The sequence below is a fragment of the Bos mutus genome, chromosome 16 (assembly GCF_027580195.1).
Source record: "Bos mutus isolate GX-2022 chromosome 16, NWIPB_WYAK_1.1, whole genome shotgun sequence".
Taxonomy (NCBI): domain Eukaryota; kingdom Metazoa; phylum Chordata; class Mammalia; order Artiodactyla; family Bovidae; genus Bos; species Bos mutus.
In genome coordinates, this window is record NC_091632.1 from 30,174,516 (window position 1) to 30,189,548 (window position 15,033).

Here is a 15,033-nt window from a genome sequence, read left to right on the forward strand (position 1 = left end):
GAGTTTCTCTTTCAGTATCCTATCATTTTGCCTTTTCATACTGTTCATGGGGTTCTCAAGCCAAGAGTACTGAAGTGGTTTGCCATTCCCTTCTCCAGTGGACCACATTCTGTCAAATCTCTCCACCATGACCCGCCCGTCCCAAATGTAACTATATTAGTACTGGATTTCAATATTATAGTAAATGATAAATGTAAGAAATTTTCGTATTATCTGTATTTTGTATTGGCTATTTAGCTTATGAAAGTGAAGTCACTCAGTCATGTCCGACTCTTTATGACCCCATGGACTATAGCCTACCAGGCTTCTCAGTCCATGGGATATTCCAGGCAAGAGTACTAGAGTGGTTTGCCATTTCCTTCTCCAGAGGATCTTCCTGACCCAGTGATCGAAGCCGGGTCTCCCGCATTGTAGGCAGACACTTTATCCCCTGAGCCACCAGGGAAGCCATTTAGCTTATATCGTGTTTCATTTTAAAAATCAGTCAAGATCTGAAAATCAATCTGGAGCTGCACTAGCAAACTTCATTTTACTGTAAGAGTGGGTTCCCCCACTAAGTAGCATTGGGGCATCTGTTTTTAAAAAAGCATTAAAATGACTCTTTAACTTACTGTTGTTGTCGTTTAGTTGCTAAGTTGTGTCAGACTCCTTTGCGACCCCATGAACTGTAGCCTGCTAAGCTCCTCTGTCCATAGGACTTTCCAGGCAAGAATACTGGAGTGGGTTGCCATTTCCTTCTCCAGGGAATCTTCCTGACCCAGGGATCGAACCTGCATCTCCTGCTTTGCATGTGGATCCTTTACTGCTAAGCCACCAGTGAAGCATTTAACTTATTACAGTGATTTCACTGAACTAGACAATCTAATTTATCATTGATATGTAGTTGATTTGTCTAACTTAAAATAAAAATAAATCATTGAACAATATATTTTAAAATCAGATATTAGAAATTGGAGCACAGTGTGTCTCTAGTAGTGAATACCCATCTTTGCTGTGTACAGGAGCTTTGTCATGGAAACAATATTGCTTTACTGAGGAAATGATAAGATAAATATTAAAAGCTTATATCAAAACGTTTAAGATATCACAATGTCATCCACAGCTCTATGAAATACAAAACTAAATACCTGCCTCATGTGCACAATCTGAGAATCAAGCATGACATAATCACTGTTTATTAACAAATGCTGATAATGATGTGCCATCTGTACTAATAGAGGTTATCACTGAATGGAGCCAGTCTTTAAGCTTCACTGCTTCTCTCTATGTGCTCAGTTATGTCCGACTCTCTGTGACCCCATGGACTGTACAGTCCACCAGGCTCCTCTGTCCCCGGAATTCTCCAGGCAAGAATACTGGAGTGGGCTGCCATTTCCTACTCAGACGATCTTCCCAACCCAGGGATCGAACTCATGTCACTTGTGTCTCCTGCACTGGCAGGCGATTCTTTACCACTGTGCCACCTAGGAACTCCTGCTTCTCTCTGCGATCAACCACAAAACAAAGCATGCTAAGTATTTCAAAAGTCTTTAAGACTCACCTGAAGTGACATACATCAAGATTTTTTTGAAGTAAAATTATATGTTGAAAATCTTAAATAACTGTTTAGGATAAAACTAAGTTTTTATTTCACATTATGTGTTTTCATGTCTTTTTGTAGTCAATCTACCTTTTTCCCATGAAGTTAATGAATATTCCACTGATTTTTTTGTTTTCTTCAACAAAGGTGAATGTTAGAGACTATTCTGACAATCATAAATTAATGAGTTTTCATTTTCTGTTTACAAGTTGAAAAGCAAATAGATGAAAACTTCTGAGTGTTTATTTTCCTTTTAAATCAAATACATGCCAAATACATTTAAATTTAATGGCTATTTGTAAGTCTTAAAACATGCTGTTCCACCTATTAGTTTGCTTTGCGTGCTCGATATAAACTAGGGTCCAAAAGAAAACTGGCTGGGCAAATAATTATTAGTTTTAGAAAGAACAGCATTGTTACATTCATTCATTCATGACCCCATTAAACCTCACAAAAGTAGGTATAAGTTCCACATTTTAAATATTAGACTAGCGAGGTTCAAGGAAGTTAAGTGATTTGCCAATAACTATACATCTATTGGAGAAGGCAATGGCACCCCACTCCACTACTCTTGCCTGGAAAATCCCATGGATGGGCGAGCCTGGTGGGCTGCTGTCTATGGGGTCGCACAGAGTCAGACACGACTGAGTGCCTTCACTTTCACTTTTCACTTTCATGCATTGGAGAAGGAAATGGCCAGCCACTCCAGTGTTCTTGCCTGGAGAATCCCAGGGACAGGGGGCCTGGTAGGCTGCCGTCTATGGGGTCACACAGAGTCGGACACGACTGAAGCGACTTAGCAGCAGCATACATCTATTACATAAAGTCTGGACTTAACCCCATGGCTATACTCTTTTTATGCCAGATACAAAATAAAACTACACTTGTAATGCATGGTATTCAACATTCATAGAAACCCAGGACGATGATAATATTATTTTCACTTTATATTATAAATGAAGAAACTGATTCTTCAATCTCAGGGAACTTCCCCAAGGTCATGTAACTTGAAAGGTATTAACCCACAATTTAAATTCATAGCTGTGGTTTTTATAATCCTTTGAAGGAATTCGGCTTTGAAAGGACACAGAAATCTGAGAGAGCTAAATGGGAGGATCAAAAGAGGATTTTTTTTCTTAAGGCAAAATGCCTTGATTGTATTTACAGGACACAGGGAGAAGATGCTGAGGAATGACTCTTGAAGCACTGATGCAAAAATTAACAGAGAACAGGAAAAATCTCTTAGGTTTATAAGGAAAAGGTGATTTGGAAGTAAAGAAGGGCTTATTAAAAATAAACTCAAACTCTTATATCAAAGAATCACTGTAAGATAATGGGATATATCTGTCTAGTATTCTACCTTCCTATCATCGGATGTCAAAAGCTCCTTTCTTACAGGAACACCATTTCATTTTTCAGGAAGAGTTGATCCAGATCATTACCAGCACAGAGGTGAACTTAAGACCTAGGCCAGGCCTATCAGAACACTTGAACTTCCTGACCTCAATAACCAACTCAAGAATGGCAGACCCCCAAGGGCAGGCCAGCCAGAATCCTCCAGGGTTTTTGCTTGCTTGTTTGTTTTAAGTGCAGAAGCTATAGCAAAAGATAAACATGATGCCTTCTAAATGAAGCTGTAAAACTGAAAAGTATGAAGCCAGGCCAACTTGCAAACTGCCTACTTTGTGCCCTGCCTTTATAAGTTAAGGCAATAAACTCTAAGCACAACAGAGATACAGAGATGTAGATTTCTGATAACAAAATATGAACTCTGGAATATCAAGCATATCAAAATCATCTCTGCTCTGGACTTCCCAGTTATGTGAGCCAATACATTTCCTTTTAAATTTAAACTACTTTGAGTTCATGTTGTCACATGTAGCAGAAAGATTCCTAAATAATATCATGGCACAAATAGTTTACTTATATAAGCATATAAAGACACTAGGAAGCCTCTGTTTGGTTACCTCGGACTTTGTAGAATCTTTATGTTCAGGAAAACTAAGAAGTAGCTCTGCTTCTCATTTCTTAAGTTCATTGGTTAAATCTTACCCGAAACTTATTTGTAATTTTAAAATCTTATATTATTTTTAAATGTAGCACACAGAAAAATACATAAAAGTTAAGATTATACTTTATAGAATAAATGATTAAGGAATATAAACAGGCTAGGAACTAGAATACTGTTTACTCCTGAAGATCCCTACGTGTCCCCTCCCAGTCATGACTCCCAGTTTCTCCTGGAAGGTCATGATCCTGACTTTAACTGTATTGACTTCATTGGTATTATCTGTATTTTCCATCTACATAGCATCCTAAGAAAACAGAGTTTACTTTTGTCGTTATTGAATTATACTAAATGGAATCATACCAAATGATACCAATAATGTGCTTTCTTACTAAACTTTATGCTTGTATGATTCATTCACAATAGCCCATGTAGTATAGGAATTTCCCAGGTGGTGCTAATGATAAAGAGTCTGCCAATGTAGGAGATGTAAGAGATGCAGGTTTGATCTCTGGGTCAAAAGATCCCCCGGAGGAGGGCAGAGCAACCCACCCTGGTATTCTTGCCTGGAGAATCCCATGGGAAGAAAAGCCTGGTGAGCTACGGCCCATGGGGTCACAAAGAGTAAGACATGACTGAAGTGACTTAGCATGCATGCAGGCATGTAGTGCAAAACACTCCTTTCATTGCTGTATAGTGTCCCACGATACGAATATACCACAATTTATCCATTTTGATATCCAATTACAATTGTAATATTAGACTCTTAGACATTATAATAATGGGCATTTGAGTTGTGTGATCATTATAAACACTGATCCTGTAGTATAAACTGTAATTATGATCCTATTTTAAAACATGATTCTAGTGTAAAAGTAGTGAAAGTGTTAATTACTCTGTTGTGTCCTACTCTTTGCAACCTCATGGACTGTGTCCCGCCAGGCTCCTCTGTCCATGGAATTCTCCAGGCAAGAATACTTGAGTGGGTAGCCATTTTCTTCTCCAGGGGATCTTCCCAACCTAGGGATCAAACCCAGGTCTCCCACAATGCAGGCAGATTCTTTACCAACTAAGCCACTAGTGTACAGGTTCTTAAATTTGACTAAAGTATATATAACAAGAGTGGAATTGACTGGTATGCATATCTTTATTAGATAAAGCAAATCTGGTTTCCAAAGGAGTTGTGCCTAGTTACAGTTTTTGAAAAAATGCAATACATTTAAACATTCTGGCTTACCCCCAAATAATTCTTTTTTGCAGTTGGAAAGCTTCCATACACGCTGATATTAGAGTATTTAACCTTAAAAAGGAACATAATCTTCTGAAAGTCTAAAAAAGTATATGTTTGATTAAAAAAAACTTTAAAGCTGCTTGAAAATAAATTTGTGAGAGAAATATATTGGTGTTAAAAATTATGCAAAATACTTTATATAGTATTTAGAATAAATGAATATACAAAAAGATATTATTTATTATACTAATAATATAATGATATTAGTGATAATTATTGCATATTTAAATTTAAAGGCAAACACTATAATGATTACAAGCAATCTGTGCTGTAACAGCTTTTTTGAATTATAAATGATAAATTTCTTATAATTCCATCAATGGATGTAACAGCATCTATGCGATAAACATTTAATTCTTCCAAAGAGTGCTTTACTGCAAGTTACAAAGAATATTATCAAAGCATCTGAAAATTTCCAAGCACCAGGAAAAGATATTTATTTCTTAAAACTATTCATACATGGAAAAACTTTAAAATTCTAAATTTTTGTTCTTAAACCTACTTTCATTTTGGTCTTTCTTTCCTCTTAGGCAGTGAACGTGAAATATAAATGACCATGGGAGGAAGACAGCATCCCAGAAAGAAGCCGCTTCTGACAGTGATTAATATGGAGCTGCCAAAGGCTATCTGGCAGGAAAAAGAAGCCATTGCTTATGTAACTGATAAAAAATTAGTCAGTAAGGCCCTAATAACATATCTCCCTGGAATCCAAGATAGTGTATTTGATGAATTGTTTAAGCTAGACTGTATTCTTCTACCTATTTAAACCATGGGGACAACATGAAATACAAACAAGAAAAAATTATAGTTAGCTTCTCTTATTCAAATTGGTTAATGGATATATTGGTCTGTCAATGAAATATGCTAATTAGTAGAATTATCACATATATTTTCAATAAAATTACAATCAAAAAATGGGCCAAAGAACTAAATAGACATTTCTCCAAAGAAGACATACAGATGGCTAACAAACACATGAAAAGATGCTCAACATCACTCATTATCAGAGAAATGCAAATCAAGACCACTATGAGGTACCATTTCACACCAGTCAGAATGGCTGCGATCCAAAAGTCTACAAATAATAAATGTTGGAGAGGGTGTGGAGAAAAGGGAACCCTCTTACACTGTTGGTGGGAATGCAAACTAGTACAGCCACTATGGAGAACAGTGTGGGAGATTCCTTAAAAAACTAGAAATAGAACTGCCTTATGATCCAGCAATCCCACTGCTGGGCATACACACTGAGGAAACCAGAAGGGAAAGAGACACGTGTACCCCAATGTTCATCGCCAGCACTGTTTATAATAGCCAGGACAGGGAAGCAACCTAGATGTCCATCAGCAGATGAATGGATAAGAAAGCTGTGGTACATATACACAATGGAGTATTACTCAGCCATTAAAAAGAATACATTTGAAACAGTTCTAATGAGGTGGATGAAACTGGAGCCTATTATACAGAGTGAAGTAAGCCAGAAGGAAAAACACCAATTCAGTATACTAACGCACATATATGGAATTCAGAAAGATGATAACAATAACCCTGTGTACGAGACAGCAAAAGTGACGCTGATGTATGGAACAGTCTTATGGACTCTGTGGGAGAGGGAGAGGGTGGGAAGATTTGGGAAAATGGCATTGAAACATGTAAAATATCATGTATCAAACGAGATGCCAGTCCAGGTTCAATGCACGATACTGGATGCTTGGGGCTAGTGCACTGGGACGACCCAGAGGGATGGTATGGGGAAGGAGGAGGGAGGAGGGTTCAGGATGGGGAGCACATGTATACCTGTGATGGATTCATTTTGATATTTGCAAAACTAATACAATTATGTAAAGTTTAAAAATAAAATTAAAAAAAAATTACAATCTAATCTGTTTTTCACTAACATTGATTATCAGTTTATCTTTCCTCCAGGATTCTGAAGGCATTTCTATATTTCCAGTTATTTTTATAAGCAATGACAACAACTGTGTACTTCTATTAAAGTAGAAGGTGTAGAAACTAGACTACATTTCTATTCATCTTGTGACACACTTTGGAGGCAATTTTGTTGAATATGTTTACAATAGCTGACTTTCCATGACCCTTATAATAGAAGAGTAGATATGTAAAAAAAAAAAAAAAAAATCTGGGTTATTTGAGTTTCTTAGCTATTTGAATCACTCTCTTTTTTTCAGGGAGAAAATGTGTTCAAGTAAACATGAACTTACAGTTAACTAAAGTTCTGTTAAGTCTCAGAACAGATTTTCTAAAGTGATATTCTTCTCATTGAGGTTTAATAGATATAATGTGTTTCACAGGGCTACAGGTCTAAAATGCTAAACTGTGACATATTCAAAGATTACTTTGTAGAAGACAAAGCTTCACTATCTGTGGCCTGAACATCAGCTTCTCATCCGAGTGATCATGAAAGCTCCTTTTAGAAAAATGATGGTTTTGAACCTTGGTAAAACACCCATCACTGCTTACAGTCTCCAGCCCCTTGTGTAGGGACCTGACTATTCTAGATCTACTAGGTGGCGTTAGTAGGTAGAATAGGGAAAAGGAGTCCAAAATGGCGGTGGCTAAAAGACAAGGAAGAGAAAAGCCCACGAAAATAAAACAAAAGAAGGTCCGAGGACCAGAGTGAGGACCTCAGGTAAAACAAACAACACTCCTGGCTGGCCCAATTTACATAGGACAGGCCCAGGGAGAGATAAACATATAAATAGAAGAGCCAAAGTTAGCGCGCTCTCTCTCTCTCTCTTTCCTGCGCGCTGGGGCACTCTTCTCCTCGTGTCTTTGGATCGATCTGCCCTCACACCTCAAAGATGGATTTTCCTGCTATCTTCTAAATAAAATAGAGCTGTAACACTAAGCTGTAACACTGATTTGTCTAAGAGCTATAACATGGTCCATTCGAGACCTGAGAGCTATAACAGTCTATCTAAGACCTGAGAACTGTGACACGCCGAGAGGGCTTTAATGTCCGTTACTCCAAATCTTTGTTGTGACGAGACAAAGAGCCGAGGAACATATACTCGCGTGACAGAACTAAGGGCCCAAGAATTTATGACTATAAAGTACTTGATTATCACAGGAAATCTCAAGAATGTGGTTTGCGTGTGTGGAAATGACAAAAAAAGGACAGTAAGAGAATATCAAAAGACCATAAATAGATGATAACCACAGAGAAAGAAATTGAAATCAAAGTTAGAGTGAATAATCACAATAGAACAACAGTATGTTATTTTTTTCATTAAAGTCAAATGATCAGAATTAGGACCATGAATCTACTATAATTGTTCTTCATTTTCAGAATGCAAACCGTAAAAAAAAATCCTTTTGTTTTAAACTTGGTTCTCTTTGCTGCATCTGACATTATACAATGCTGCTTCTCTGGTGAAAATCAAGAAACTCTTCAAAGATCCCTCTTCCTCATCAGCGCTTTAAATAATTGGCATTCCTGGGTTCTATTCTGTTTTTCTTCTTCTACTTATTTTTCTGAAATGATCTGATCCACTCTCATCATTTCAGCTTTGATTTCTCCCCAGAGTCAGTCTCCAGTATACAGCTGGCTGCTGGACAGCTACTCAGATGGCCCTCAAATACCCTCCCTTTCCAAATTTAAAACTAAATTAATCATCAACTCCTAACCGTTTTTCTTCCATTCATTCTCAATGGACGTGTTTTCTACCTCAGCTCAAAATACCATAATTTACCCAGTTGCTTAAGCGATGAAACAAGACATGCTACTTTTGACTTTTCCTTTGTCAATCCATCCATGAAACCTACCAATTTTGCCTCCAGAAAAATGTTTCATTCTTTCTTTTTCTCTAAGTCTCAATATCTTTCATTTATACTGATATTTCCTAACGGGTATCTCTGCTATTACATGCTTCTTTTCAGTTCCATCCTCTACGTGGATATACGAATATATGTAAAATGAACATCTGGTTGTCATTCCCTTGCTTCAAACTGATTGTGGCTCCTCATTAGGTACAGAACAAAGCCTCTATAAAGCCTACATTTCTTCATCTTAAGAAGTCTTTATAATTTTTTCCCTGCCCATGTGACCATTTTCATCTCACATCTCTTTCTCTCCATACACCTTCTACAGCAATGATACAGAAACTGTCATTCACTGTTCCTTTTATATATTGTGCCCTTTGTTTTGCCATACATTTGCTCACGTAGCAATCTCTACTCCTTCTCTTATCCATCTTGTCTCCGCCCCCCAGCCTCATTTATGTCTTGACAAAGCTACCACCTCCTCTAGAAAGTCCTTTCTGAAAACTCTCCGCTCTCCTCTTACTCTCTGCATTGCTTTCACCTAGCACACCGTAAGTCTTCTATACTGACCATCACAAAAACAATGCAGATACAGAGAGAGAGTTAAAATAATAGGTATGTGCCTACATTACCTGTGCCCCAATTTCAGCCCATAAGGCCTTTGAGAACACAAACAATAAATTATTCATATTTGTAATCCCACGTCTTAGCCCAGTACTGACAACTGATCCTCAATAAATGTTCTGTCAAATGAAGGTGACTAAGAGGAAAGAGAATGTACAAAAATAAATCACAGAAGAGGTAAAAGACTTCCTTGTCACATTCCTTCATGATGCTCCTGGTCCTGCTCACATTTGGGCAGATACATGGACTTCCTCAATCCTAGTGGGTTCTAGTTAAAAATAACTCCAAATAGGCAATGTATTCCCTACCAGCCCGCAAAATTAATTCTATTGAGAAACTAACTGTCCTGTTCTTGACATCAGATCTCTTATTTTCTCACCAAAAGTACAGGTTTAAAAAGATATGCCATGTATAATCTCCATCAAGTAAATGGAGAATAGGAAGGGAGGGAAAAAAAAAAAAGCAGAAAATAAAATGAATTTGGCAGTACCGTGCCATTTATCACATGGAAAATTACTTACATGCAGCAGCAATACAGCAGCAAGAAAAGACTGTCCTTGACAGTACCCAATGTCTTCGTCATAGACAGAGTAGGCCTAGAAAAAGATGAGAGGAAAGAAATATTATAAACATTCACAGATTTTAACCTAAGTGCTAGTTCACATCAAGCTGCCACTTGTTCTTATCCCTGGCCTGTCCACCACAATTTCACTGATCCCTCATCTTGAATGTGCAAGCCATTAGCACAGTGGAATCCTTCAAAGAGGCTGCACATTTCCTAAAGCAATTCTAGATGGCCATTATCCCCAGGTTCATCTTTAGAATCTGGAATAAAAAGATGCTCAGAGCACCTAAATTAATTTTTAAAGATCCATTATGGTTTGTGGTCAGGCAGACAAGACTATGGGAGGCAAGTGCAAAATGTGGAGGAGGGTAGAAGGGTTCTGCAGTTGATGCGGGAATTCTAATGCACTACATGGGGGAGCCCTGTAGTACAGACACCAGGACCTAATAGACTCTCGCCCAAAATCACCCACTAATGCACTATATGGGGGAGCCCTGTAGTACAGATATCATAACCTAATAGACTCCCCCCAAAATCACAGATAATCATGGGGAGCCCTGTAGTACAGACTGACCTAAAAACACTCCCCAAAATCACCCACTAATGTACTATATGGGGGAGCCCTGTAGTACAGATACCATGACCTAATAGACTCCCCCCAAAATCACCCACTAATGCACTATATGGGGGAACCTTGTAGTACAGGTATCATAACCTAATAGACTCCCCCCTCAGATCACCCTTTCTAGCCACTACATGTTCTCTGACTTAGAGGGACACATACATATCTGTTGTACATTGTTTTTCTTTTCTCATATAACCCTTTACAATATAAAAACCATTTATGATTCCAGGGTAGTACAAAGGTAGACAGTGTGGGCTATAGCTACAGTTTACTGACCCCTGGTTTAGCACAACAACAAAAAAATAATTCAGGTGCTCCCCCATTTATTTTTAAAATACAAACAACCCCAATTGTGCTGTTTAAATCCTGGACATGTACCCCATTCCATGCATCCTACCTATCTGTGGTAATTCATTTTAGTGAAGGCATCTCCATTTAATGTACTTAATATAATACAATGCACTGTGATTTTATAAGTATAAAAATTCTCTCTGTCCAGGGCAATGATTATCAAAGATAAACAGGAACAGTTATCATATCTCCCATATGCCAAGGTAGTCAGAGTATAAGGACTAGAATTCTTTTTTATTATTAAAAAATCTTTATTGAAATATAGCATATATTCAATGAAATGCATACCTTTTAATTTCACAGTTCCTTAAATAAGTTGAGTCATTCATGTAATTCCATCATTATAGAATATTTATAGCATTCTAGAATGTCCCTCATGACTCTCTGAAGTCAAACCACCTCCACCCTAGGCTACCAGTGAGCTGATTTTTTTCACAATTATTAGCTTTGCATTTTAGAAGAATTTCATATAAATGGATTAATATATACTCTTTTGTGTCTGACTTCCTTCACTCAGCATAATGTTTCTGAGAGCCTTCAATGTTGTTGAAAGCATCAGTAAGTCATCCACTTTCACTACTGAGTAGTAGTCCACTGTATAAATATACCACAATTGGTCTATCCAGTCTCCCTCTGATGAACATATGGGTTTTTTCCCCCCAGACTGGGGCTAGTACAAAGTAAAACTGGTTTGTATACACAAGGCCTTTTGTGTATATAGGTTTTCATTTCCCTTGGGTAAATACCTAGGAGTGGAGGTTCAAGGTTCAAATGCTAAGTGTATGTTTAACTTTCTAAGATATTGCCAGATTATTTTGCAAAGTGATTGTTCAGTTATTGCCTCCACATCAGCAAAATATAAGAGTACTCATTGCTCACATTCTTGTCAATACTTTATATTGCCAGTCTTTTTCCTTTTATTAATTCCTGTGCTTTTGACTTAAATCTCTCTGATGGCTAATGACACAGAATGTATTATAATGTGTTTTTAGGCAACTGATATACCTTCTTTTGAGGATATCTCTTTGAGTTCTTGTTCATTTGTTTAATTCAGTTGCTTATCTTATCACTGTCGATTCATGAAAACTCTTCATACATTCTGTTGACAGAATCATTATCTGACATATGTATTACCGATATTTTCTCCCAGTGCATGGTCTGCCTTTTTATTGTTTTAATGGTGCCTTTTGAAGAACTGTTGTTATCTTTTAACCTTCTGCCAATGATGACATTATCATGCCCTCATCTAATGAGAGAAAAATTAGATCACCGAATCATTTCCTAATGAATTTTAAAGAAGCTTTTCTTCATTATAACCAGTTTCCCAAGCTTGGCCTAATTATAAAAACTGAAAGATGGATTACCATCCTTTTACTTATTTAATTTTCTTTGATTTATATAGTTTTATTTATGAGTCCTTATTTGTACTTTTATCCAGAGCTTATGGATCGGGGTGGGTTGGGGTGGGGGGGTGTGTGTGTGTGTGTAGAAGGATTACAGAGAGAAAAGAAGAGGAACAATTAACAAAGAAAGAGGGGAGAGGTTCTAATACTATCCTTATTTAGTGCATCCCTGATGGCTCTCCATTACTTCTTTTTCCATGAACAAGGAACTCTGAGATTTCTTGATAAGATATCATGTCACATATATTACCAAGGCTTCCCTTTCCCATAAAAGATAGTCTAAGCTGAGGATTCCTTAAAACTGGGGATTTCTAAAGTCAATCATGCTTCATCAGCCCTGACATAATTTTGACAAATGTTTGATCCATCTTTATATATTTAACAGTTACTGAGAAGTGTTGCTATGTACATGCACATTTGTGTTACAAGAGAAGTCCAACATAAAACAAGGGTCCAGAGTCCACCAGAGGAGGGATGAATTCATTGAGACCCCACAAACTAGTCTCTAACTGGAAAGCTGAGGATAAAAGTACATATCAGCAGTGTATCGATCTTACTTTCTAATTGTGTTATGGCTTTGGATTAGGTTAGCAACAAAAATGACTTTTCAGAGGCCACCTACTAAATCGATTTTATGATTCACAGTTTGAAAAACACAATGTTCTAGTACGTTCTTTCCCCTGGAGTTCTTCCAAGCACTCTTCGGGTTTAGTCTAAGCCTTCTCTAACTGAGCTGAACCAAATCTGTTCCCTCCATTTGAAACTTGCCTCTCTTTAGCACCATACCGCCTTGTCCCACCTCTCACTGTAACTGCTTCCCTGGCCAGATGCCTGCTCAAACTGACTTTCAGAAACCAACTGAACAGCACTACTATAATGGAGGAGGTTATTGAACCAACCTTCTGTCTGGTAACAAATTTAATCTATATACAGACAAAATGTATAAAACAACTATCTGAAAGCACTGAGCAAAAAGCAGGAGGAAGAAACTGGAGGGGAGAATAAACTTGGAAGAAGGTGATGACACTGGGTAAAATTCTCATTCTTTATGGCTTTTGTTGGAGGTCATGTGCCAGTGGTGCCACAATGGAAGGATAAAACTCGGATATTAAACTATAGACTTACTGGCTTGAAGAATCAGAGAACAGACTAGGATGACTGTAACAGCTAGAAAGCAAGAGTAGAAATGCTAGGGGAAAAGTAACAGAAGAGAAGCCTTTACCACACCTAGTGTAAAAGTACAATATCCAAGACAATGTAAAACTGATACAAGTACAGACTAATAAATAAAACCGAATAAGAAGTCTAGAAGTAGAGCCACCCTCATATAGTCATTTAATGGCAACAAGGTTACCAAGATAACAGTGAGGAAAGGAGAAATTTTTACATATGTAAAAATGTAAATCTATAGAAATTGTTTCAATAAATGTGCTCAAACAATTGGAATCCATATGGGGGAAATTAATGAACCTTTATCCCTAACTTTATTTCATATGAAAAAATTAATTCTAGATATAACATACTCCTAAATATAAAAGTAAAATTATAAAGCTACTCAGGGAAAAGACAGAACATCTTTGTAACTTGGTAAAGGCAAAGGTTTCTTAGCCAGGGCACAGAAGTTATTAACTATTAAAAAAATTAATGAATACAATAGACATTAGCAAAATTTAGAAAATGAAAACCAGAGACATGACTCTGCTGACAAAGGTCCATACAGTCAAGGTTATGGTCTTTCCAGTGGTCACATACGGTTGTGAGAGCTGGACCAAAAAGAAGCAGAATGCTAAAGAATTGATGCCTTTGATCTGTGGTGCTGGAGAAAACTCCTGAAAGTCCCTTGGACAGCAAGGAGATCAAACCAGTCAGTCTTAAGGGAGATCAACCCTGAATATTCACTGGAAGGACTGAAGCTGAAGCTCCAGGATTTTGGTCATCTGATGAGAACAGATGACTCATTGGAAAAGTCCCTGATGCTGGGAAAGATTAAAGGCAGAAGGAGAAGAGGGTGTCAGAGGATGAGATGGCTGGATGGCGTCACTGATGCAATCAACATGAACTTGGGCAACTTCAGGAGATGATGAGGGGCAGGGAGGCCTGGTGTGCTGCAGTCCATGGGGTTGCAAAGAGTTGGACATGACTGGGTGACTGAACAACAACAACACTGATAAAAAGATACCATTAAGAAAACAGTTAAACTACGGACTGGGAAAATATTTGCAAATGTATCTAAACAAAGTCTTGAACAGAATATATAAAGAACTCCTCTAACTTGGTATCAAAAAACCCAATTTAAAAATGTACTGAAGATCTGAAAAGATACATCACAGAGAAATATCTATGAATGGTCATTGGGAACATGCCCAAGTGGAGAGGAGATGACAATGGAGGATTCTCACCTCTCCCACGAACACATCAAAAAATACACCTATATGCGGAACAGTTCTCACTGAAAACTAACTGGAGATTGGTAGAAAGACTACTGTACAACCAAGACTGTAAGAAAGACCCACACAGAATCAAGTAGGAAGGGAAGAGAAGTGATCAGACCTGTGCCCCTGGGAGCAGACTCAGAGGAAAATGGAAATTATACAGGAAAGAGATCCTCCCAGGGAGTGAATGATTTGAGCCACATACTGGTGCCCCAACCCTGGGGACCAACACAGGGAAGATGAGCCCAGTGGATAGTTGGAGGGACAACGGGACTAACAGGAGGGCTGTGTGAAGGCGGGACTCCACTTGTGAGAAGCATGCGCACATTTGCTTGCTCCTGAAGCAGGACTCAGACTGTGGTTTGTAAACTGCAT

General features: G+C 37.8%; 1 protein-coding gene across 2 annotated transcripts in view; it reads right to left on the reverse strand.

The window, feature by feature from the left end:
* Positions 1-15,033, reverse strand: part of RABGAP1L (RAB GTPase activating protein 1 like) — a 737,668-nt gene that overhangs the window by 273,556 nt on the left and 449,079 nt on the right. For both annotated transcript variants that reach the window (XM_070384895.1, XM_070384896.1), the window contains exon 15: positions 9,804-9,878. In XM_070384895.1, the coding sequence (XP_070240996.1) occupies positions 9,804-9,878 (75 nt within the window). The remainder of the gene's footprint in view (positions 1-9,803; positions 9,879-15,033) is intronic.